The sequence below is a fragment of the Pundamilia nyererei genome, unplaced genomic scaffold, assembly GCF_000239375.1.
Source record: "Pundamilia nyererei isolate P.nyererei 1_Seehausen unplaced genomic scaffold, PunNye1.0 scaffold00230, whole genome shotgun sequence".
Classification (NCBI taxonomy): Eukaryota; Metazoa; Chordata; class Actinopteri; order Cichliformes; family Cichlidae; genus Pundamilia; species Pundamilia nyererei.
Window position 1 is genome coordinate 825059 of NW_005187631.1, and position 25727 is coordinate 850785.

The 25727-nt window shown below is 41.5% G+C and overlaps 1 protein-coding gene across 1 annotated transcript; it reads right to left on the bottom strand.

The window, feature by feature from the left end:
* Nucleotides 1-311: 311 nt before the first annotated feature.
* On the bottom strand, nucleotides 312-25727 carry LOC102192078 (adenylate cyclase type 2). The gene is made up of 26 exons (XM_005748825.1): nucleotides 25433-25727; nucleotides 22635-23885; nucleotides 19800-19997; nucleotides 19439-19600; nucleotides 17278-17427; nucleotides 16399-16553; nucleotides 14855-14966; nucleotides 14610-14737; nucleotides 12929-13087; nucleotides 12688-12847; nucleotides 11750-11887; nucleotides 11576-11601; nucleotides 11377-11430; nucleotides 10462-10525; nucleotides 10255-10352; nucleotides 10070-10154; nucleotides 9368-9505; nucleotides 8265-8342; nucleotides 7762-7937; nucleotides 5878-5962; nucleotides 5610-5768; nucleotides 4212-4358; nucleotides 3988-4095; nucleotides 3680-3794; nucleotides 3323-3447; nucleotides 312-1306 (listed from the first exon to the last, which is right to left on the bottom strand). Exons 2-26 carry the CDS (start codon nucleotides 23529-23531, stop codon nucleotides 1172-1174), a joined length of 3852 nt encoding a protein of 1283 aa, XP_005748882.1. The 5' UTR covers nucleotides 23532-23885; nucleotides 25433-25727; the 3' UTR covers nucleotides 312-1171.

The window sequence follows — 25727 nt, forward strand, 5'->3', positions numbered from 1 at the left end:
TGAGCACAATCAGAATAGGATCCTTTAAAACATAAAATAAGTCTTTTTAAAGTGCAAAATTTCCAAATGTGCATCATGTGACTCTTTTTTAATGGCGTAATTATACTGATATTCTGATGTTTTACAGCATAATTAATGACAGCTATGGGGCCACACTCGATAAATAAATCATATTTCAGAGCTATATGGTTTTATTAAATCTCTCTGGCTCCAGCAGTGAGGACATATGACCAGCCAGTCCTTATTTTTTTCAGAATTTCACAATAAAAGCACAGGTTAGAGAATAATAACAATAACAATAACTAAAAAAATCACAAAAATAAATATATTTTACACAAATATTTTTCTTTCCTATCCCATGGAACAGCTTGTGATTCCCTCAGGTTAAAGCAAAAATATTACCAAACCTGTTTCCAGCTGCACATATAAACCCTTTCACAGGCGTAGCTAAAGTTATGAGCAGTGCCAGTGTTTTTCCTTCAATGATGAGTCATTATATCAGAAGACAGCAAATGCAGCGATACAGTAAAAAACAAAAAACAAAAGTGAAAAATGTAAAGATATCTGAGCTAAAACCTAAATGTCTGTAGTGAAAAACATAAATAATCTAAAATAAAATCCTCTAAATGTAAATCCTATATGATCCTTCATATGACAGCAGTGATCTTTGGTACCTTCTAACTTCATACACGAGTATTGTGTAATTCAGCCACGACCAATGTACCAAAAAAAGCATATTTCATTTAATGTTTTCATAATAATACAATGAAAAGTGTCTGCAGCAGTTTCACATGAAACACAGATACAGTACAGAAACAGTAGGCAGCATGCGTGGAAAGCTCCCTGCTTTCGGCTGCTTGCTCGCAGTTGTGCGCCTTCCTTTGACCAGTCTGAGGTGGCTTCTCTTCGGTGAATGTGAATGATTGCCGGGTGTTGACCTTTGCCGTCACATCACACAGAGGCCGTGCAGGTGTCTATAATGACTGCCGGCCTGGCTGAACATACAGTGGTGTTTTATTTTAAGTCCTTCACACTGATTGTGTTTCTCCGTGTGGAAAAAGAAAAAAAGAAAACCCCAGAATGAGTCATGCAAGTGTGAGCTTGGCTGCTACAGACAAACAACAAGCACCTGCAGCTTGTGTCTGGGCCGTGGCCTGCAGTGAAGGCTTGATCAGAAATCAGGAGAGGTGTGATCCGTGTTAACAAAGTAGGTGGTGAGCTCCCCCTTCCCCTTCACATTCACTTTTCCTCTGAGAGTGACGCCGTATCCCACAGTCTGGACCATCTGGGACGTCTCCTCGGTCACCTGCGAGCCAGAAAATGACAATAAAAAGAGTTAGGTTATATGTCTCTCCAGGCATCTTTAAGCTGCTGTGCCAAAAAAAAAACCCCACACCTGAGGCAACAGAAAAGCGCAAGAGGCAACGAGCTACCAAGGCAGAGCTCACAGCTCAGTATGAAAGAAAAGATGGTGTTGTGCTGGAGTCACATTAAGAAAAGTCCTGACCCCAGTTAATTTGATTATATGAATCCAACCACGTCCTGTCACTCAGCACGTCCAACCAATGAGGAGGGGAGTAGACATCAAGACCTTATCGTAACGAGAACCCGATGGTGCTACAGGACTGATCTTGTTCCTCTAGAACAATTTGTTTCCAAACACATGGCCCGTGGGCCAGAATTGCCTCAGCAAATTTGTTTATGTGTGTCTGTCTGTCTGTCTGTCTGTCTGTCTGTCTATCTATCTATCTATCTATCTATCTATCTATCTATCTATCTATACATGGTACAGTATGATGTTAAAGCCTTAGATTTGCTTCCAAAGAGTCAGCTTTCTTGTCATTCTTAAAATGCTCTTGGACAGTAGTTCTCCAGGTTTTATGAAGGTATTTCAAAGTTTTCTTTGGACATTGGCTGCTTTTTCACTCGTTTTCAGTTCATTCTTTTTGCCTTTTAAGAGTAATGTTTGTTGTTTTTATGCTTGAATCCTTCAAGCATAAAAAAGGCTCCCAAACAAAAAGCAAGGGACCAAATTTAGCCACTTTGTTACTAACAACCTGTTGTAAAAACACTCAATTTGTTTTTCATTTCTTTAGTTGAATCTATTGAAAAAAAGCCAAAGATAGCATAGCTTGTGTCATGGTTCTGGGTCAATTTGACCCTACATTTTGAGTCTCTTGTGTTTTGGCAATATTTTGCATTATGGTTTATGTTCTGGTTCACTAGTAGTCTCTGTTTAGTTCCTTGATTATTAGATTCCCTCTTGTGTCTTGTTTTTCTTGAGTTCCACTCTACGTTTCCCCCAGCCCGTCATGTCCCCCCTCGTCTGCTGTTCCTCCGCTCTGTCAAACTCGTGTGTCAGTCTTGCATTCCTTCATTTCCTGTTTTATTGTGAAGCTCTTATGGTCCATGTTCAGTGTGCTTAGTTTAGCTTCCCTGGTCTCGTCATGTCTAATTTGTCTCAGCTGTGTTCCCATGTGTTTTCTGTTCCCTCGTCGTTGTACTGTGTATCTAAGCCTCTGTCTCCCTCTGTCCAGTGTTGCGTCTCCTTCATTCCCTGCTGTGTGTTCTGCCTGCCTGCTTAGTTACTTGTACATTCCAGTTTTAGTTAGTTTTGCATTGTCTGATATTCTGCAATAAATTATAATTAACTTTAAAAATTTATTATTTGCCTCCATGAGTCTGCGCTTGAGTCCTCTCTTGCCTGCTTCACACAACCAGCACATGGCAGCTTGACATACATGAAATAGTGTTTTTGGACCAACAAGGTGATTCACAGGCAGCTATTGGCTGAAAACTTGGCATATCTCAGCCTGATGAGCGGGATGTCCTTAAAATACTGAGGAAACCGGACAAAGGAAGAAGTTGCAGGCCTAGTGTGTGGCATTCTTACCAGAAAACTAAAAATACCCCTAAAAAACACACAACAAAAATAGTCTCCATTAAAAATTTATTAGATTTTTTTTCTATCTAATAGAACTTTACCTTGAAATATTTGTTTTGTGTCCTTATGTCATTTTATTGAGCCATATATTTTGTTCTTCTTCTATAAGATATTTTAGGTCGTGTTTGATTTGTAGCCGCTGTAACAAACGACTTTCCTAACCTTTGAGAGTCAGTAAATAAAGTTTATCTTATCTTACTGAACAATATTGAAACTTTCATCAGACTGGCGTCCTTTAATAATGCATTAATGCCTTTACAAACATCAATAAACCACCATACAATATTTTATTATCATATTATAGGCTTGTTACACCAAATCCATCAAACACTGGTGAGAGAAACAGACTCAGGATATATTCCAAAAAACAAAACTGACCTGGATCTTGTCCAGTACTCCTGTACTGTCCATCCTGCTGGCCACGTTAACAGAGTTCCCCCAAATATCATACTGAGGTTTATGGGCTCCGATAACTCCTGCAATCACTGGGCCGTGGTTGATCCCTGAAGGTGAACAGCAGACAGAAGTTATTTCAGGGTTATCAAGACTGTCTGAGGAGGTGAGATCAGCACCATCCATGCACCCGTGTTGTCTTTCTTTAAATCATTTAGCTGTTTATAAAAATGAAAAATAAACAGACATCATGCAACTTCTGATTCGACTCTGAAAATAACAATAAATAACCAGACTATAAATAATCTGTAACATCTGCATTATTCTTCTGCAGAGACTCACCAATCCTCAATTTAAAGCTGTTAAAAGAGTGTGTGTTGATGTTTTCTAGCTTGGCCATCAAAGCGATGGCGAACTCCACCATGGAGCGCACGTGGCTGTAGGACATGTCGCATTTCTGTAGGGGGAGCCAGAGATCACAGTATTCAGTCAGCGGGAGCGTGTGCAGTTTGTTTACACTTTAAAAGTAGACCAGAAGACGGCTTTGCAAGCCTGGATTTGCAAATCCAAATTCCTTTCCTGAGTATGTCAGTCATCCTGTGTGCAACCTGCAGGTAATAACCTAAAGCTGTGACTTCAGGGTCACCAACCTTTCTTTCATCCCCCGGAGCCAACTGTGTCAGCCCTGCAGCGGCCATGTAGGTGCTGCCGATGGTCTTAATCTTCTCCACCGAGGAGAACTTGGGCTTTGAAAGAAGCTGCGTGAAAGAGACACAAAGAGGAAGAGAGAGTGAGAAAGAGGCAGAAAAGACAAAACGTTCCAGCAGGCTGGTGCTGACAGCAGCAGGACTTCACACCGTCAGCTTCCTCATACCTCATCGAAGTCTGATATGATTTCGTTGAGGAATCGCAAACACTCCAGGCCGTCTTTGTTTTCGCTCGTCTCGTTGTAAAACTCCTTGAACTGAGGCACCGATGCAAACATCACGCACACGCAGTCATATGACTGACTGTACAGGTCCTGAAAGGATGTAAAATAAAATTATGATTAAAAAAATAATTCCAGCATAAGCCTATTTTCATCCAATTTGCATGCAGGAGCCAAGTCAAACCTGTTCTGCTGCTTTTTGCACATGAAACTCCAAAAAGGTTTCATAACTGGAAACTAGCGTGTTGGTGCCAACACTCAACTCACTCAACATCCAAAAATCATTGATTTTTTTCCCTCCACAGTGTTTTCAGACTAACTACTCTCAAATATGGCTGACTGAATGGTGGTACAAATAGTAAGAAAAATATATGAAGCAGAAACTTTTTTCCCTTTATTTCCTGTCAAATATGTGCTGTTAACCAATAATTCACACGAGGTCAGAGTATGTACAAGTAAAGGCCATGAGAATTAAAACCACTCTAAGCACTGTTTTTGAGATTGTCGTCTACTCTTTCACTGTATGATGTCAAACAGAGTGGACATCCGTAATATGGCCATCTCAGCCAAGAATGCCCCACCCACCTATCATTCACAAACCTTCTGCTTGCAGGGGACAGCCAATCAGAAGAAAACTGGCTTAAAGGCAGAGATAAAGCAGCTTGTCTTTGATAGAGGATGAACTGAGGAGCTGCACCAAAGCCCGATAAAAGACAAATATAGGGGTGTGCAACCGACTAGATTTAAACCTAAATTCTCTTTTTTGGCTTTCAAATAAAGTTTTTTTTCCCCATCAATCCATCCGTCTTCTGTCATTTATCCAATTCAGGGCTGCAGGTGGGTGGCCGAAGCCTATCCAAGCTGCCACAGGGTGAGAGGAAGGGTACATCCTGGACAAGTCACCAATCTGTCACAGAGCTAACACAGAGGGAAGAACATGCAAGCTCCACACATAGAAAGACCAGATGGTGGATTTAAACCCAGGACCTTCTTGCTGTGTGGCTAAATCGCTAACCACTGTACCACCGTGCTGGTTTGTTAAAAATATTCCTTAAATCTATGTTCAATTGTGCCAAATAATCAAACAGGATAACTGATTTTTGCCTCAATCGAGCAGTTCTTGATAAATAAGAATTATTTTGAACTGTGAATCCTGCAAAGCTCCAAGGACAAAAATGTGGTGCTGCAAATCCTCCTTACACGCCCACTTTCATATTTCCTCATTAAATTCCTCAGAATGTCACACAGTGGAAGATAAATATGAATATCAGGCTTGTTTCCAACTGGATCTGTATTGAACAGATAAAGGACAGAAGCTGTGCACCTTGGGAATGTCTTACTTACCTGGTTATTGATGTTTTTGCCCACGAAGAAAGAGGCGACGTGGAGTGGCAAGACGTTCTGCAGGAGGAGCTTGTTGACGTTCTCCATGGTCTCCATCTCATCTCTCTCGGTCTTGAAGCAGCGCTCCAGCAGGAAATCTACACGGCAGCTCAGCTCATCCTGAGAGAGAAGCGAAGAAGCATTGGTTTAAACCCGGATGTGACATGCACGGCATTTCCTTTGTTAAAGAACTTCTTGCACACGGACACACACAAACACACACACTCACCTGTCTGGCCAGTATGATGCATACAATGTAAAAGATGGACAGCCAAATCCCAGACATGATTTGAGGGTCCTTCAGGACTCCGGGCCTGTGGAAAATCCCATGCATGTTATTATATGTAGAACCGTGCAGGCTTCTAACATGTTTCCATTACATATGTTCAAAGACCAGTGTCTTGTATCACACACAGCCGATGCGGCCGGCGCCCCCAGGCGAGCCTCAGTCTATAGAAAGCCGATGAATAAGTAATGCTGATGTGAAACTCCAGACCAGGATTCACAATCTGGACTCTCAGAGGTAGACAAAGAGTAGGAAATCCAACACTTTGGCTTGGCAAAGCACACTATGGCCCAGTTCCACCTCATCTCCTACACCCTCTCCCTGCACACTTTTACTTCCTGTGGAGGCTCGTCCACATTCAGTGCTGTTCTAAAACAAATAGCTTAAAGCTGAAGTGGATAATTAAAACCCCAACTATTAAAGATTAGCAGCACACCTCTAAAGTGGAGCGGCTGATTTGTGTCCGATCATTTATAAACCAAAATCCTGGTGATGTGTTTACCTTTTTTTTTTTCAAAAAGGTCATGCTTCTCAACTGGAAAAGGGTGGAGGACTTAGGCTACGTCCACACTAATGGGTTTTCATTTGAAAACGCATCATTTTCTCTCAGTTTTGTCATGTGATGCCGTCATGTGACCAATTAAACAAAGATAGCGGAGGACATTATATAGCAGTTGTTTTGATTGCTCTCAATTTTGACAGCCCTAAAAAAGATTAACATCAGTTTGTACATGCTCCGGATAGCTTTTCAAACTCTTTAATTCTCACTCGCTTTTGCGCACGCGCTGTACTGGAACGTAAGCGTTTTAGCCGTTTCAATGTGGACGCACAACTCTGTGAAAATGACTGAAAACGCTAGTGTGGATTTTCAAATCTATCCGGGCGAGTGTGGACGTAGCCCCAGAGTTAGGAGCTCAGGGGCTCAGAGTAGACCCAATACTCCACATAAAAGGAGGCAGTTGAGGTGGTTCAGGTATTTGACTGGGATGCTTCCTAGATGAAGTGTTTTGTTTGTAGATTACATCTGTCAGCCAGCTTGAGGACACCAGGGTGTCACACTAGATAAACTGAGACTAGAGGAGGCAGCCTGGGGGTTGAGGGAGGTCTGGGCTTGTCTGCTTAGACTATTCTTATTGTGGAGGGGAGGGTGGTGGTGGTGGTGGGGCCGGGGGGTGTTAGGAAAATACTGTTACACTTTTCTTTCATTTTTGGCTTTTTAAAAAGACACATGAAAACACATGTGGATATTAGTTGCAGCTTTATTTATCATGAAAAGTTTAACATAAGAGGAAAAGTTCTGTCTTTAAAATCACATTTACAGCTTAAATGTGGTTGCCAACATTTAAAAATACTAACCACCACCCCTCATGTCCTGTTATTTGAAAATCGTTCCTTCCCAGTCATCGTGTTCACAGCATTTTCTGAAAACCTGAGATTGACCTTGAGGTTAAGATTCAAACTCATTCAAGATTTATTTATTTTATAATTAAATGTTATCATTTTATTTTATTTATTTGTTTTTACATTTCATCATTATTATTATTATTATTATTATTATTGATCGTTTTTACAATTCTTTATTTTTTTAAACATATTTATTTTTATTATTTTTTTCATTTTCATTTAGACACTTTGGTATCAACTGATGCAATAGTGCCTTTTGAAATCTATTTATTAAAATCTGCTACAAACATGAGATATTGGAGGACTTGAACCTTGCAAAGTTATTATAACCATTGCTCTGGGAAATGTGGAGAATGAGGCGAGTGCTTTGCTTGTTTATCAGCGTTGGCTTTTTCCATATGTGGAGAAGTGAAATGTACTCACTTGGAACCATTATAAAACAGTTCGATGAGGCAGGTTGATCTTGACTCGAAAACATAGAGGAAGAGGGCGAGGTAAACCACGACAGCCAGCGTGAGCAGCAGTGTTTTCACAGACATGCACGTCCTGGTGAACACAATCACTCCCAGCATGGCCAGCAGGCAGCAGTACAGGTAATACTGCATGTTTGGACAGAGGGAGGTAGCAGGAGAAATATGTGAGTACAACAGGTTAGGCGTGACTTGGAATACTTCGAGTGAAATGTTCCAATAAGTTCAAGCAGCTATGTAACTCTCTTGGCCAAATATCTTTCAGAAATGTAGGAGCTAAATGTCAAGTATTTTAGCAACGTTCAAGTCTGTGCAGAGACAAAAAAACAAGTCACATAGATCTATAGATAACAATGTTATGAAGGAATCTAACAAACTATCATACTGCCCCAAAGAAATGATAAAGTACATTATTTAACATGTAATAAAGGTGCAGTGAAGCATTTATTTACTCACAGGCAGCGTGTGGAGTTTCAAACTTTCCCACACTGTGGTGTTGGCTATGCTGGTGCAGTTATTTCCAGGAAGGAAGTGCTGCAAGAAATTTAAAGTTAAAACAGTAAATGAGATATAACAGAGTAAAGAGGCCCATTTAGTTAATCTACAAAAGATCAATAATTATTTAGCCATAAACTGTTTTGTTTTGAATGAATTTATAGCTAAACGCTATTCTGTGCCAAAGTCTTGAGTCACCCCTAATTTCTTTTTATTTTGTTAGGAATATAGGAAATAATTGCAGTGATTTACTGAAACAGATGCAAACGTGCTTTGAAATACATTATATAGGGCATATGTTGAGATCTGGGAGAGTTCTGGGGAGGCTGATACTGTTTCTACACTGAACAAAAATATAAACACAACACTTTTGTTTTTGCTCCCATTTTTCATGAGCTGAACTTAAAGATCTGAAACCTTTTCCACAGACACAAAGGACCCATTACTATCAAATACTGTTCACAAATCTGTCTAAATCTGTGTTAGTGAGAACTTCTCGTTTGCCGAGATAATCCGTCCCACCTCACAGGTGTCAAGGTGCTGATTAGACAGCACGAATACTGCACAGGTGTGCCTTAGACTGCCAACAACAACAGGCCACTCTGAAATATGCAGAGAAAAGTAGATTGGTGGATTTTTTCTCTAAGGATCATCTGCTGGTGTCCAGTGTGTCCTTAAAAAAGGTAACACTCATTATAATGAGATATAGCAGGTTTTCAGCTCTTTGGCAATAACCTTGTTGATACAAAAACACAATTTTTATGTCTGTCAGACTGAGTTATCTTTCACATTTTTAATAGATTCAACTAAAGAAATGGGAACAAATGTGTTTATTACAACCAGCTGCTAGTAGAAAACAGAAAATTTCCTCTAAAAGTAAAACGACTGGACTGAAAATGAATGAAAAAGCACCCGATGTCCAACTTTGAAAGAACTTCAGGAAGCCTGGAGAACTGTTGGTCAAGAGCACTTTAAAAAAATAAAAATAAATAAAAATGAAACAAAAAGAGAGTTGTTTTTTACTCTGAGACGTTACTGGCAGAACGACCGATGAAGGAACTTACAAGGTTGAGCATGGCCATCAGCAGAGTGATGAGCACACAGATAATGATCACAAACAACCGCAGCACAGCCCTGGTGGCGACGCCGCGGGATAGCCCAGATATCCACTGGACACCCACCGGCATCTTGGAACGCCATTTCTGTGAAACAATAAAAAAAAATGCTATCTTAATAAAGCTATTTGCAGCGATTTTAGTTGCTTTAACTGTGCATAAACAAGTGTCTGCATATTGAGACGTTTGCACTTTTCATCCAAACTGTGAAGCACTATTTAATTAAATTAAACTGAATTTAAATCGCTGCTCTTTTCAGAGTTAAAGTGAGATGATAACGTTGATAACACTCGGTAAAAGTGAAGGGGTACTCTTGTGCAGAAACGGACTGAGGAGATGGACAGAGGCGTGTTAAATGTGTCTCAGCGAGAGTTGGTATAAGATTGGGGGGGGCAAGGGTTGGGTTTCAATGGTTTCCTTGCCTTTGGCCTGGAATAAAAAAAAAAAAATGCAGGACTAAATGTGCAAAAGCTCCTGTGTGTTCCTCTGGAGCCGTCAGTCAACCCTGAACCTGGACCGTTCACACCGCAGGTGCACGTACGCGTGTTTTCTCTTCATTTGAAGAACCACTGACACTGAAACCTGGACTGTCGATAAAAGGCGGATCACCTGTTGATATGTATTAAACACAGCCCGCCTGGGTTTGTTTACCTCCAAGTATCCAGTGAAAGCAATGAACAAGAACACCACCATCACTGCAAAGGTCACACCGTAGGACACCGCCATCACGAAGTTCCTGTAGAAGGAGTGAAAATTCAAGTTCACACCACTTTCTCCCCAAATAATAAAAGACGTGTGCGCTTGTGAGACGGCAAGCAGGAAACAGTATTACTCACGCCTTAGAGACCAGCATCTGGACGGTGAAAAGAGCGACGAAAATTAAACCTAAGCAGCTCATTGAGTGGTGCAAACCCTCCACTTCTGAAAAGCGGAACTGAAAACAAACAAACAAAAAAATAGTGTAAATGGCTTAAAAATGCTCAATAGAACCTTAAAGGCGCTTAAAAGTCCAGTAATCTCATCTTTGACCTGAATGAATCTACCTGTTTCTCTAAGTTGATATCGTTGAACAGCAGAGTCAAACAGTTGAGCTTCTTTGCTCTCTTCCTGAGTGAAAGATTGGAAAACAATCAGAGGACGAATCACAGAAGCCAGAAATATTCGACAAATCAAGTTTCTTAAATTAATTTTAATGACTAACAGTCACGCAGTCTTATGAAAAGCTACATACACCCCCACGGCGTCCACAGGAGTTAAGAGGGTACGGTTGGAGTCAGGCACTGTTAATGTCAAATGTCCTTAATTAACTGAACATCAGCAGGTGTCAGAGAACCTAATTTGCTGCTCTGGAGCAGTCAGGTGTTTGTTAACACAATGACATGACCTGACAGCAAATTCACCCCCGAGGTCAGACTGTGCTATGTTCAGAGAAACTGCACAAAGCTCAGACTCTACTGGCCTCAGTTGGCATGTTAAATGTTAAAGTTCATGACAGCACAGTTAGAAAAAGATTGAACATGTATGGAAGGCTTCTTCTCTCAAAAATGAACAGGTTAGGTTTACAAAGCTGCAGCCAAACACAGACTATCAGCTGTGAAGCACGGTGGTGGAGGGGTCATGATTTGGGCTTGTTTTACAACCACAGGGCAACTTGTGCTCGCTGAGTCGACCGTGAACTCCTCTGTTTGCCAAAGTGTTCTAGAGTCAAATTTGAGGCCATCTATCAGTCACCTAAAGCCTGGCTGAAACTGGTTGATGCAACCCAACACTGGTCCCAAGCAAAGTCCAGACCTCAACCTGAAACAAATGCTTGACTGTGCATAAATAAATCCTCACTGCCAAGAACAGTGGACCAAAAAAGTTCTACGAGCGACTGAATCGTGGGGTGTGCTGAGTTTTTCAGAGGACTGTTAAAACTGTTTTAACTCTACAGGAGCAAAAAAAACAATCAATCTTACCTTTTAATGTCCAGCGTGTCCAGCGATCCCCTAACACTGTTATCAATGACCAAACTGGGAAAGAAAGAGGAACATGTTAGACACATCCAGGGATTAAAGGATGGATGTTATTGTTCTATTTATTTCTATTAAACTTGAATAAACAACTAATGCTTTTTTGCATGACTTCTCTAGTGATCTTTGGTGATCTTTTACTAACCAGTCATCTTGTGAAACCGGGCGTTCCTGAATCAATCACACAAACAAACAAAGATAAACACAATGGAGTTAATAATGAAACGCTGATTAGAGGCCAAGCAAAGGAGGTGACGTGACACGCTGCATTTCTGAGGGAGAAACTAAGCAGCAACAGCACAAATGCACAGATACGTACGGTGGTTGACTTCTTGGGCCGTCTGGCCTCGGGGTTGCTTAGGCCTTCGAAGGGGTTGACGCTCTTCCAGGACTGGAGGTACTGAGACATCCGCAGTGACGCTCGCTGCCTGTTCTCCCCTGGTGTAAGATGGCTGGGCTGAAATTGGGGCAAATATTACAGCTTAACATGATTTGAACTGTGATTCATTTTCCTAACAGCTACAATACACGCAACAGAGGGTTTCCAGAGGGGACACCACTATCATCTTCCTAACAGCTTTTAATCTAACAGCTTCCCTTTTTACACGTAACGGTTTACATTGTGGTTGCTGTTGTGAAATTACATATTACAGCAACGTGTTGATTCCTTAAGCTGGGCACAAACACGGCTGAAATTCCTAACATGGAATGAGGCACAACATGTTTGATCTTCTGGCGCGGCACTAGAGCGAGAAAACACTCGAAAGATTCAATCTGGCACCTTCTGCCTTTTAAAGACAACGTGTCACAAGTTTGTTTAGTCACGGGTCAAGTGAGCGGGAACAGTGATGGTATTTTCACGAGTAAACTTCGAGTCCTTTTGAGATGATTTCCCCGCAGTTGTAAAGAAATTCACAAGAAGACAAACACGTGTTTTATTTGAAGTCAGAGGTTGGGATTTCCAAGGTTCGAGGAAATGAAAGGTGTTTCAGCTTGATTGGCTGCAGTGTTTTTAACAGGAAAATGTAATGTGGGTATTAATAAGGTTACCAGGGATCAAAAATACTACAAAAATTTGATAAAGTAAAAACATAACACACTGTAAACTGAAAACCAAAGTATAAGAAAAAAACAAACAGCTTCTGTGAATATCTGTATTTACCACATAGTTTATAAACTTGGAAAGGAGTAGGATGAAGTTCACATTTGTTTGATATAAATACCTGACCCGTGTCTCACAGACGGGCAGACACCTACCAGTCCGTGCCTCCTGGGAGGACGGTGTGGCTTCTTGGGGTCGATCACCAGGTATGTTGTTCTGCCCTTCAGAAGATGGTCCCGACTCCCCCCGTCCCCATCCTCAACTTCGTACGCTCCGTCCAAGTGTTGGAGCGTCTCCTCTGTGATGTGGACCCGCCTATAGATGAACAGTAGAAATAATAAAATACACACAGCTCAGAGTTTCATTATGTTTAAACTGACTTTAAGCGTCTCTCACCCAGGGAGACCTCCGGACTCCATGTGGTTGGCTAAGGTGACGTCATCTGACCACACGTCGTACTGCCACTTCTGCAAGCCAATTACGCCACAGAGCACGTTGCCCGTGTGAACGCCTACTCGCATGTTGATCTGCACCCCGGTTGCCTCTCGCAGGTTACTACAGGGAGACAAAGGCATGAATCAAATCAGTAAAGTTCAGCCCTGATCATTTCTGGCCTTGTTTCGTCCACAGTGCTAAGAAGACAAGAAAAAGTACCAAAAGACAAATAAAACAATATATATAAGTGTATATATATATTATATACATTGCTTCAAAGACCCTTCAATAATACGGAGAAAACGCCAACAATCAGACAGCCCGTATTTGAAAGCACTTGGTGACAGTGGGAAGGAAAAACTCCGGACCTGCTCCAGACTAGGTTTTGTGTTCAGCATCAGTTACCATGGTGATTTAGCCAGAAACGAGCAATTTTCCTGACATGGAAAACTCTGACGTTAAGCTCGACACAGCTCGCTGAGGCGTTAATCTCATAGTGCACCACTGTGGACCTCAACAAAGGGCAGAGACAGAAAGACAAGTCAACAGGTGACAACAATGAGTGAGGGGGAAACGGGAGAGGAAGGAATAGAAAGTAAAACCAGATCAGGTCACATGCAAAAGCAAACCTTCAAAGTAAAACAAGGAGCCAGTGAGACAGACAAACCCAGAAACAAAAGAAAGGAAAATAAGAAGAAATCAAAAATCAAAAACATCCAGCACTTCTGTTCCTTTGTGTTTTATCTTTAAAACATCCATTGTGTGTGTTTGTGCTTTTTCCTTTTTTTTTTTCTTCCATTGCGTTTAAAAAAAACGAAACTTCTGTTCTGTTATTCTCTACTTCCATTTCTATTTTTTTTACACTGTATTTTATTAAACTTCTGTTCTTGGGAACTGCTAATGATGAAAGCAACAAAAATAAGAAACAAAGGGCTGCAAATACTTTGCAGAAGTGGCAATCCCCTGTTTGTGCAGTGAAACACAAGAAAAGATGGTGATGCAGCGGAAGAACATTATAATCTCATGTTAACGTTTCGTTAGTTTAAACAATAACCCACACTGACCGCCCTGTAGAAGCTGCTTCTGTACAAAATGTTGTTTTTAATTTATGCCTTAGAGGGGAAATCAAAAATGAAAGACTATTAAAATAACCCCCAATCATTAATGTCAATCACTAATCTTCCCATCAGACTGACACATGACACTGTAATGTAAATTTATACACCTATTTTTATCCAAATGTGAGCAAAACCGTGCAAACAAAGCCAGATATTTCGACATTTCATGAACATTGTAGGACAAAATCACACAAGACCTCACTGAAATAAACAGCACCAGTGTATTATGGACTCTTTATAGTTGCCACTGTATGCTCCCAGCAGCAGGATAAAGTCTGCTTTCAGTCGTACATTTGAATATGAGCGCAACAAGCACAAAGAGGAACTTAAACAGGGTACATCACATGCAAATTCACAAAACCGACGTGCTTCACTCAGATGGAAAATTATTTTTGGCACGTCAGACGTTTTAAACAAACGTAAAGCACATTTCTTTTTCTTACAGCCGTCTGTATGCGTGGAGAAAAACAAAATCGCCTGAAATACATATGAGTAAAACTTGAAATAACTTGAGATAAACTGACCTGATGGCAGTGCACATGTCCAACCCCATCTTAACACAGTTCTTGGCGTGGGTGGGAATGGGGTCAGGCAGACCAGACACACAATAGTAGCAATCCCCCAGGATCTTAATGCGAAGACACCCATTCCTCTACATATGGAAAGAAAGGGACGAGAAAGTGAGTCCGGGAGGTCAGAGCTGACACAAAGCAAGTCTTTGTGGGGAAATGAAAGGGTTATTTCGGGGTGGGTGAGCTGGTATTTGCACCTTGGCGATCTCGTCGAATCTGCCGAAGAGCTTGTTGAGCACAGCGACCAGCTCTTCGGGTGTGCAGGTGCTCGCCAGCTTCGTGAAGCCCACGATGTCGGCGTACAGGATGCTACATGAACCCACACAGACAAACACACCACTTTACTTTAAGCCTTATTAACTGACACTCATCCATTCATTAAAGGACCTGTTCTATGCCTTAAAGTCCTTCTAATCATCATAATCATTGCACGCCACCCTCACACCTTCCCATTTCTGGCGACTAACGAATAAACTGCCTTCATCGTCACCTCTGAGGTTTCCACAAGTGCACTGCAAGACTGTGTTAGCCTGCTACCAAGCTAAAATCAGGATGTTTTATAAGCATTTAGATAAAACTGCTAAGATACCTTATCAGCTAACTCAAACTCTTTTTACACACATAAGAACAGGTGTGTAAATGTTAAAGGTGTAGCCCTATTGTACAATCTAAATATAGACCTTTCTATGTTTAGATTGTACATTTGGTCATAATTTGGTAAGTCTGAACTAACAGCACCCTGCGGTAATGTTAAAGAACAACGTAAATATCACATATATGACGCCATATCAAAGTTGGTGCCATGTGGTTACAGATGATTATGTTTCTCTAGATCAAAGTGGTTCACAAACACAGCGCTGTGTTTGTGTTGTCTTCAGGAAGGGGCCCGGGTCTTGTTCTCACGTCAGCATTATGTCATTTGATCAGACATCAGACACAAACAGATGACGCTACTGCTACATTTGTTTGTGGAGGGGGGGGTGGTGTAAACAGCAGAACCGTGTGCTGGAAACTTTCACTCTGACCTCACCCGTCCACACCTGAATTTGAGACAATTTAATACAGGCGTGCCAAACATAAGGGCCGTGTGCCGGAATTGGGCCGGTAAAGACGCCAATCGAATCTGACCCACTTTTAACTGTATTTTCATGAGTTTTTCTGTCAGCTAACAAAAACCTTCTGTTTTATAATTACGGGTCAGTCTCATTAATGACCACCCAGAGCTTTTTCTGATATTTGACACATTTACTCCTATTAGATTTCTTTCATTTATTACAGCAGCATTGCTTTGTCATGTAAACCTTCTTTTTCTTATATTAACCTGTTAGCAGTCGGACGTACCGCCCACGGTACATTGGATGGTTTAGGGGACTAATTGGACTGCTAAGGGGTTAAGGTATGTCAGCGATTCAAAGAGTAGTTAAACGTCTTCTTAGGAGAGTTTCTGACCCCCTTAAGATCAGTGCTTGTGTCCCACGATGCAAAGTCAGCTTGACATTCCTGATTTCCTACTTTTGAAGTCTTTTCTTGGTACACGTGTGTACAGCCGGCGAGTCCGCCCCACTAACCTGCTTGAAAATGTCTGCTATCTCTTATTCTGATGTCATTCACTGCATATTTTTACATTTTCAGGACTTCGTGTACTTCTTGAGATAGTTAATCCCACCAAGCATGAATAATAGAACGATATCACAGTCGACATCACAAAAGGACAATCAGCACTTTCTCCGGCGATGCTCACCTGACGTCTCTGTGCTGCCGTACATACAGGCTGTGAAAGTTGTTTGAAGTTGATTTATTCTCGTCGTCGCTCTTGGGATTCGACAGCCTGCTTATTACCTCCGTCTTCAGCTCCACGGCGATGTACCGTGGCAACACGGACAGCAGGAGCTGCTCCTGTTGCCGGGGAAACAGACAGGACGGGGGTTACGTGTGTGTGTGTGTGTGTAGAGAAGGTGGGTGAGGAGTTCACAATGGCTGTAAAAGAAAGAGATGGCCATCAAAAGCCTCCTTGAAGCGCTGCCATGTTTACTCGGTGGATCAAGTTTCATCTATTTGTTTACTTGCTGTAAATGGTTCCCATTCAGGCTCGCCTATTATATACGCTGCTCGACTTCAGACAAGTGAATGATTAATCTATTGGAGTAATAGCAAGAAAAGCATACAGTGTCACATAAAGAGGACTTTAATGAGAGCGATTACACATACGAGTCAATTAAATGAGCTGCCCCCAAGAGGAATGGAGGAGAAATTAATTTATCAAATTATCTCATTTGTTTATTTTACTACTTTAGCTGTAGGATGGATTAAAGCACACTCTTGTATCTTTATTTCAGAAATTTGAAGCAGGAGCGAAGAAAAGTAACTTTCTGGCTCGTCACGCTGGCAGCGAAAGAGACATCGAAACAAAATTATATTTCATTAAAGGCAATAAAACGCTCCAAGCCAAAATCAGTAGAGGGCGGGGTCAGATACTTTAGTTTTGTGTCATTCATGTAAGCAAATAACTGCAATGTGCTAAACAAAGGTAAGCAGAGCGGACGAATGCTCTGCCCAAATGAAACGGGTCTGAAAGGAATTCGTGGGCCTGATGTGAGTCACGTCTGTTTGAGAAGCTGACCTGCTGATATTTCTTTATTTCCTTCTGGGAGCGTATGGCGCTGAACTCCTCTCGCTTCTGATTGGATATCCGGAGGTCTTTCTCAGTCCTGTACAGGTGAAAAACTCCCACGGCGTTCACGCATGCAAACAGCACAGCGTTCGCCACCAGCTGAGAGAAGAAAAAGTCAGAGGAGAGGGGGTGGTTATACTTTAGCCGCCCTCTCATATGCGCTGTTATATGAAAATTAGAGACACAGAAAACGAGATATGTTTCACTAACTGAGAACTGCAAACTGCACAGCTGCTTACAAAGACATTTAATTTGATTTGATCCATGGATCATGAGCTTGAATGAATGCCGTGGCAATTTTTGGACTTTTAATGATTTCTTGGAGCTGTTCTTTGTCCAGGGTGCACAAGGTTGAACATATACTGCTTAAAAGTATACATAGAAGCTCAAATATATACATGCACTCACTTAAACATTTAATATGTTCTACAGTGTCTTCTCACTAACTTCTCGTAAGTGGTCATGACTGACTCCAACTGGTAGTTTCTCTTTGCAGCATAAAAATGATTTGTTTGATAGAAATCATCGAGAAGATCTGAGAAGGAAAGATTGTAGATTTACAAAAGCTCATCAGTTTAAATGATTTTATGTAAGTACAAGTTATCCGATGTGTCACCACTAAGACCTGAGAGAAGACCCACGGATGTTCAGGAATAACCCACGAACCACCAAGGCTCAAGACTAACATGAAGTGGAAACTGCTGGAACACCAGCATCACTGTCCACAGTTTGAAGCCAATATTACATCATGGATTGAGAGGGCGTTGACCAAGGGAGAAGCCTCTGCTTCAATCTCGACAGGAATTTGCAGCTCTCCACATGGACGAGCCAAATGCTATCCAGAGAAAAGTTTTCTTGTCAGATGAGGCTGTTATGAATTGCAAAGCACGTACCCAAATACAGACTCAAAAGCTGAGCTGAATAAACAGACACTGACCTTTGTTTACAGAAGCAGAAAAATCCCAGACCCCCAAAACAAAGTCCTCAAATCCAAATGCGGAAACATGCAGGCAATGTACAGGAAACAGAGGAGGAAAAACAGTAAAACAAACACAGGCAAACAAAGGCTTTAAATAGACACGAGAGTTATCGGGAAAAACCAAACAGCAGGGCAATTAAGAACCAGATGAACCTAAACCAGGACAGGAAAGGAAGGAAAACTAAACACAATGTACATGAGGCAAAAGACTAGCAAACAAAACAGAAGGGCCGCTAAGCCACTTACAAACAACTTGACATGAAGTAACCCTAGATACTGAGATTTCCAAACATACATAAAAACTGGTTTTGGATCCGATAGAGTAGGCTAACATTAAACTTCTGGAAAGACCTTCAAAAGTCCCCTCGACCACCTTATTGAGGCCAGGGGCTACTTATCTTCGCTAGCAGGCCTACCACTTATATTACTGCAGAGGTCCATGACCTTCGTAACACACAGTTATTACTGCTTTCTAGGGGATGCCTTCTTTGGGGATCTGCCAGGCCCGGGAGCCGCTGCCAGTCCCCATCCTCACTATGCTTAAAAGCCGGGTCTGTGCCAGGAAACCAACTTATTTAAATGAATTCTAGTGATTCTGCCAAGATAAGTAGTCACACATCTAGCCAGAATTATGCCAGAAGCTTGTTGGTGGATATCAAAAGCGTTTTCTTGAGGCCCAACATGTCAAGAGACAGTAACCCAAATATTAGTGGGGGGTGTGTCTATATCTGACCCTTGAAAATCCAAAAGAAATCATTAAAAGTCACGCACATGATGAGTGAATATGAACATCTGACCACAACTGCATGTGTTTATGACTTCACTAATAATAACAACAGGTGATTTACATTTTTCCAAAGTAACTGAGCCCTGTTGATACCGCTGTATCACTCTATTTGAATTTGAGGTTTGTTTTTTTTCTTTTCTGGCTCATGCAAAAGGAAGCATCTCTCCAAAATGTACATATGAACTTCCAAAGCACACACACCAATTACAATTTCAGCACGACCAAACCCTTTTCATTAATAAGAAATAGGGAAAAACAATTAACGTCACAAGAGGAAGGCTAACATGACCCTTGTGCCGTTAGAAACTAGTTTAAATATATTCAAATATGATATGTGTGTGAACCTGCACAGCCAGATCTGGTGTCTCTGGTCTGGTGACAGGAACGTAGACGCTGATGATGATGACGTGCGAAACACTGGTCCCTATCCCGACCATGAGGGCCCAGGCCAGCGAGAGAGGCAGCACCGTGTACACGCTGAGAGAGAGGAAGAGGAAGAACGCGACCTAAGAAGAAAGAAACATGCAGCAGTTTAGAGCTTATCCCAGCTGTCCTGGGCGTCTTTTCACTTTTAACTTCTCCTTTGTTTCCCAAGGAGTTGCCACCGTGGACAGATGTGTATGTGTATTTGGCGCAGATTTTACACCGGAGCCCATCCTGATGTAACCCTCCCATTTATCTGTGCTCAGGACCATTGGGACTCACCTGTTCCCACGCTGTCACTTGTCCGCCCGTGAAGACGAAGACCATCGCAGTGATGTATAGTATCCCCCAGACGAAGAGGGCCAGCGCTCCTCGACAGCGCCTCACCGTGGCCAGCCAGGGCAGGCAGACGAGCAGCATCGTGCTCAGGCAAAGAACAATGCTAACAATGGACAGAGCGCCCACATGTTCGCTTATTGTCTGTGAAGCGACAGAAAAAGTGAAATAGTGCTTTAATGTCACCAACATCTTAGCTGTTTGAAAGTTTTAAAAAATGCTCTAAAAGAAAACTAAATTGTCTGCTCCTGCACAAACTCCTGCACAGCATTAACAGTGGCAGGGAAAGGAGCACTTCCTATTAATATTAATGCATTTGGAAGAGCTTACTTTGCTGTTTACTATATCCAAAAAACACCTGCCTGCTTAGCACAAAGGAGCAAAATTAAAATGCTTTTATTCATCAGACGTGAAAGCCGGGCTCAGCTTCAAACAGGTGGTGCCATGTTTTTAATCTGCTTCAGCCACAGGAAGTAAAGGTATTTTAATTTTCACAATGACAGGGAGGATTGGTTATTTTTAAAATGGAAATATTAGTTTTGACTAAGTGTTATGGTCATCTATCCACTTTAAAAGTTGGTATTTATAAATTAAACAGGAGGGAGATTAGCATGCTAGCTTGGTGATGCACATGCAGTGTGCGGCTAGCGTTAGCACTAAATACTGCCGTGCAAACACAAGACTGGACAGTATTATGACTCAAATGTAGGTTTATGTGTTTCAGAGAACATAAAGTGAATTGAAATTCACGAGTACAATGAAAAGAAGTGCTTTCTCCTTTGTCATTATATAGCTTAGCTGGGCTATAAATGAGAAGCAAAATGTGATTATATTTTATTTAACTTCTTAGATGTCTTTTAGACCTCAAAACAGAAAACTTGTTGAGCAGGTAAAGGTGAATAGTGAATGTTTGGGATAAGCTCGAGTGAAAGCCTTTGTTCAAGCCTAAAAAGGCGATTAATCAACTTTCTCCCCCCCACCCAAAGTTTAGATATAAAGGGAAGCCTTTGTAAATACCATTAGTGAAAATGTTACCTTGCATATATGTACATTTTATCTTGTATAATATTATTGTTCTTTGGTTATACTGGATCTATTTATTCTTGCTCTGTCCAATCTACTGCTGTAATGATATGAATGTACCTATCTACCTATCATTTATGGGACTAATAAATAGGGGTGGGGGAAAAAATCGATACTGTGTAGTATCGTGATATTTTGTTTGCTAATAATGTATCGATACAGGGACAGCAGAAATCGATATTTTGTTACAAAAAAAGTTTTTGTGGACTGGAACATGCTCTGACTTCAGAGCAAGAATCCTGACATTCCTTCGCTGTCCAAATGTGTTTAACTTTTTTTATGGCAGCAATAAACATGACAGTTTACTTATTTTAATTTAAGACACGTTTTATTTTAATTACGTTTAAAACTTTTTTATTTAATGTAAAATTATATTTTGTTTTAATTTACTTTCTTCAGTTGCTGAAGGGGCTGCATAGTTTTCATAAATTGCATAGTTCAGAATAGCTATAATTGTACCAGATGGTTGCATTGAGTTAAGTTGGAGTGTGAGACTTTGATATTAGATAAAATGAATATTGATAAAGTTTACCTTTATGTACAGAATCTGAATATCACAAAATATTTTAAAAAATTGCAATAATATCATATCGTGCGTTAAGTATTGTGATAATATCGTATCGAGGAATGTATGGTGATTCCCACCTCTACTAATAAAGGATATCTTAACTTATATGATCTTATCTGAAAATTATAAAAAAAATTTTAGCTTTTCAGATAATTTGATGTTTTACTTTTATTGTATCGTCTGATACGATAGCAACCGGTTCTTACAGATCACCCTTTTTTAGAGACAGAAAACAGTACTTAAAACAGACTTTTCAAAGGCAGGTAATACTTGTATGTACGGCTTTCACGTACAACAGTGACTTGCAATTGTAAGAAGTTATGTGGTCTAAGTGAAGTGCAACAGGAATGCTGTTGCGTTTTGGTGAAACAGGTTTAATCCTCCATTTTCTTGGTGCCGCTGGCTGTAAGATTTCTCCTTTGCTTACGCTCATGTTGATAATCTCAAAAGTGGCAGTTCTGATCTTTTCTTTTAATTCTTTGGCATGTACGTGACTTGCACTTATCTGACTCTATATGCTGGCTATGTTTTGCTGCTTTAGGTCTCAGTGACAGGCCACCTACTGGCAACCATCTGTGCAACAGAAGTCAGATTCACACACACACACACAGTTATAGAGCGCTTTACTGTTTACTGAACTCTAAGAACTTTTAATCTCTCAGCCTATCACACCTCGATGGATGCATTTTGGGGTGAAGTATCTTGCCCAGGGAAACTTGGACTAAAATAGCCATCAATGAGGCTACTCTGCGTTAAGATAAGATAAGAAAGATAAGATAAGATAAGATAAGATAACCTTTATTAGTCCCACACGTGGGAAATTTGTTCTGTTACAGCAGAAAGTGGACAGTGCAAAGTTACATAGCAAAAACTAGAAAAAACTCTGAATACGATAAGAATAAGATACTGATTATGTTGTCTGATCTACAATTTCAATCAAATTTTGAACTCAAGAAACTACAGATCCACGTTCTTTTATTTTGGAAACAGCAACTGTGTGTGATGTGGACATCTACTTCCCTCTTGCATCAAAATCAGACATAAAGGACCAGGAAATGGACCTCTGGTGCTCAGTGGGGTGCATTTCCCAAACTGAAGCATGGCTGGTTAGTGTTCACTTTAATTCTCACCCTTGTGGCGGCGAGGACGATGATAATGACCAAACTGAAGACCAATGTCAGCACCAGTCCAGACACCATTAACGGAGTCTCCTCCACGCACTGCAGACAAGCCCTGTGGGTGGCCTGATAGCAGCAGCACACGCCCTCTATCACAGTCTGCCTGGACAGGTTGCTTCGTCGGTCGTCATCTTCGTTGGCCCACCTGATGTCGATGCTGTCTCCGGATTGGCTGGCCCTGGGGGAAACACTGGGTAATTCTGGCGAGCTTCCACTCAGTGAATTTTTCGTTTTTGCTTTAGTAGTTATGTCAGTTTTAGAATCAATGCTATAGTTGTCATGACTGTTTTTAGGGGTTTGCTCAAGCTGAGAGGTGTTCAAGCTGGATTCAGACAGATTGATGGGAGAGATCCGGCTAGCCTTTTCGAATACATTTCCATCGAGCTCAGACAGCTCTTCATCACAGGAATCAGCGCTTAAACTCGCGCCGCCGTAACCGGGAAGGGATTTTGAGCTCCCGTAGTCCGAATCACTGCAGCTGTTCTTTTGCATCGAATCCCTGCTGTCACTTTGTAGCTTATCACGATCTGCACCTGCTCCCCTCACCAAAGAGTTGGCTTTGTTTGGTTCGGGGGCCTGTGCAGTCTTGGCCACTCCCACCTCTACGGAAACCTGGGATGCACTGAGTCCTGACTCGCCTCCGATGACGAGGCTGCCTGTGCTACCATTTCTGCTTTTAGCAGAGCGCTTTAAGTTGTCTGTGAAGTCCTCCAGCTCAATGATGTTGCGCCCGTTGACTTTGCCCTCCCCGTCGTTGGAGACGACAACAATATTTGGCACCAAGGACAGCTGCGAAGCTTCTGCTCCAGGCTTCCCCTCGTCCTGGATGCCTCGGGACTCGTCTGGCATGGTGACCCAGTGTGAGTGCGAGGGCTTTCGCAGTCTGCCAACCTGTCACTTTGCTTTTCCCCTTGTGCCCGTCAGCTCCTCTGCATGACCAAAACACACTAGAACAGTGTTTGTTTGTCTTTACTTTCCCTTGTCGGATGCTGTTAACGTCTGAGCAGCAAGGAGAAGAGTCAGAGAGTATTTCAGAGAGAGTCCAGCTCCTCTGTTTTCAGCACTCTGCAAGTCAGGTGATGAGGCTAAAGACGCTCCCTCTGGATGTGTTACGGACTCAAAGATTGTCGATAAGGAATCTTAAACTGCAAGATAACCTCTTTAGATGAGCTCTGATCCATACTGGGGGGAAGAAGGGTCTCCCTGTCAACAAGAAAAAGACAGAAAGACCACACATTCAGCAAAGGTTAAACCAAGCCAAGCCAAGCCTTCAGCTTCCAAAGCCTGATAACACGCGCACTCAGTTTGTACCTGCCCTCGGTTTTAATGCTATTTTAATGACTGACTTCTTCTAGTCCTTTCCCCATTATGCAAAAAAAACTTGTTAGTCTGGCTGCAGGCACTTCCCCAGTAACACACTGTTACCCTGTTCAGGTGTGTACTGGAATGACACGCAGCTGACGCACTCACTGAGCATTGGAAACATTTTTTCAAGCCACCACCTAGATGCAGTGGTTTGCTCTGATCTGCCTCTTCCCCTTTCCTCACTCTATCTGATTAGTATGCAAAACATCATGACTGCCACTTCCAAGTCCCAATTCACAGATTAAAATATCCTTTTGATCTGTCCAGTCTGCTGCAAAAAAACCATCAGATATCAGATTTAATAGCAGAGTCATGGAGGGATTACCCGGTAATTCATCTGATTCAAACCGCTCACCTTGACCAACCTGCACCCGGCGCAGGAGGTCAGCTTTAAGCCGCACACTTTGAGATTGAATGACAACAGCGTGGTTTCTTTCATTCACTCTCTAACACAGGAGCACTGTGTCTGCTCATGTGGCAGAGACAGCGCAGTTATTGTTCTTACTTTGCGGTCCTTTTCCCATGCCTGCTGGTTTCACTACTCTATTCTGTGTCTGTGAAGCACTTTACAGAAAGAAGAAGGGGCTTTCCAAGAAAATCAATGCAGATACCTGGTCCAGGTTCTCAAAACTGTGTAAAAGACTATTTCATAGTTAAGATTGACAGTTTAATAAAGTGTACAAAACAGGATCTCTTTTTTAACACTTACAGGACACTTAAAGCCATTTTAAACCACCTTTTTTTTTAGGTTATATAACAAAGAAAGGCAATTTGAAAGCGTACAAAAAAAATCTCGTTACAAAATTATTTTAAACTTAATTCTGTGTGCTGAATGCCACAAACTCGACCCACTGTCTTGACTTTAGCGACTAAACATCATTGGTCAAGCCAAAGAAAGTCCCACAATTTAAGGATTTCTCGCACAAGTTCAAGGGCAGCTGGTGAAGTTTAGAAAGAGCCTCTCACAGAGAGATTTTACCTGCACGGAAAACCTGGAAATCAGAGTTTGTAGAGAGCTTTAAAAGCAAATTCAGACAAAAAAGATAAAAGGGGGAAGGTAACAAAGCCACCCCTGTCTCTGTTTCTGATGGATGATGGAAGCATCTGTCAGAGTTTAATAAACTGGTAATTGGCTAAAAAGAGAGAGAGATAAAATATTAAGGAGTGAGAACAGTTTAAAATAGGTCTATCCGTTTGACGTGCGGCTCTTGCTTTTGTTGGGTGGTTATTGTCGCTTTAAAACCGATTTAACTGTAATAAATTAAAGCGGCGACGTGAACTGTGCGTCAAGGCGGAAAAAAGGCGCTTTTGCGCATTAACATCTGCGCTACAGTTACTCGATTTAAACGGCGTCAGTGTGTTAGAAAGACAGGTGAGATTCTTACCTCATTTTTTAATGATGTTAACGTCTCACTCACTGTCACTTACAGCCTTAGATCCCCCACACACAGTAAACCTCATTTCCCTCTTTACGCGTAACTTCCTCCCTCATCCACGGAGCGCTCACACGCAGGCTTCGCTTTCACAGAAGTTCACAAAAATTAATAATAAAATAAAAAAGGTGAAAAATATCCTGTGAATTTAGTCCTTTCTTTTCGAGAACAGACGTCAGAAACTTGCTGTATGTCTGTGCGCACCGAGCGACCGCTGGATTGGTTCTGGCGCGAGGCAGGCAGGTGA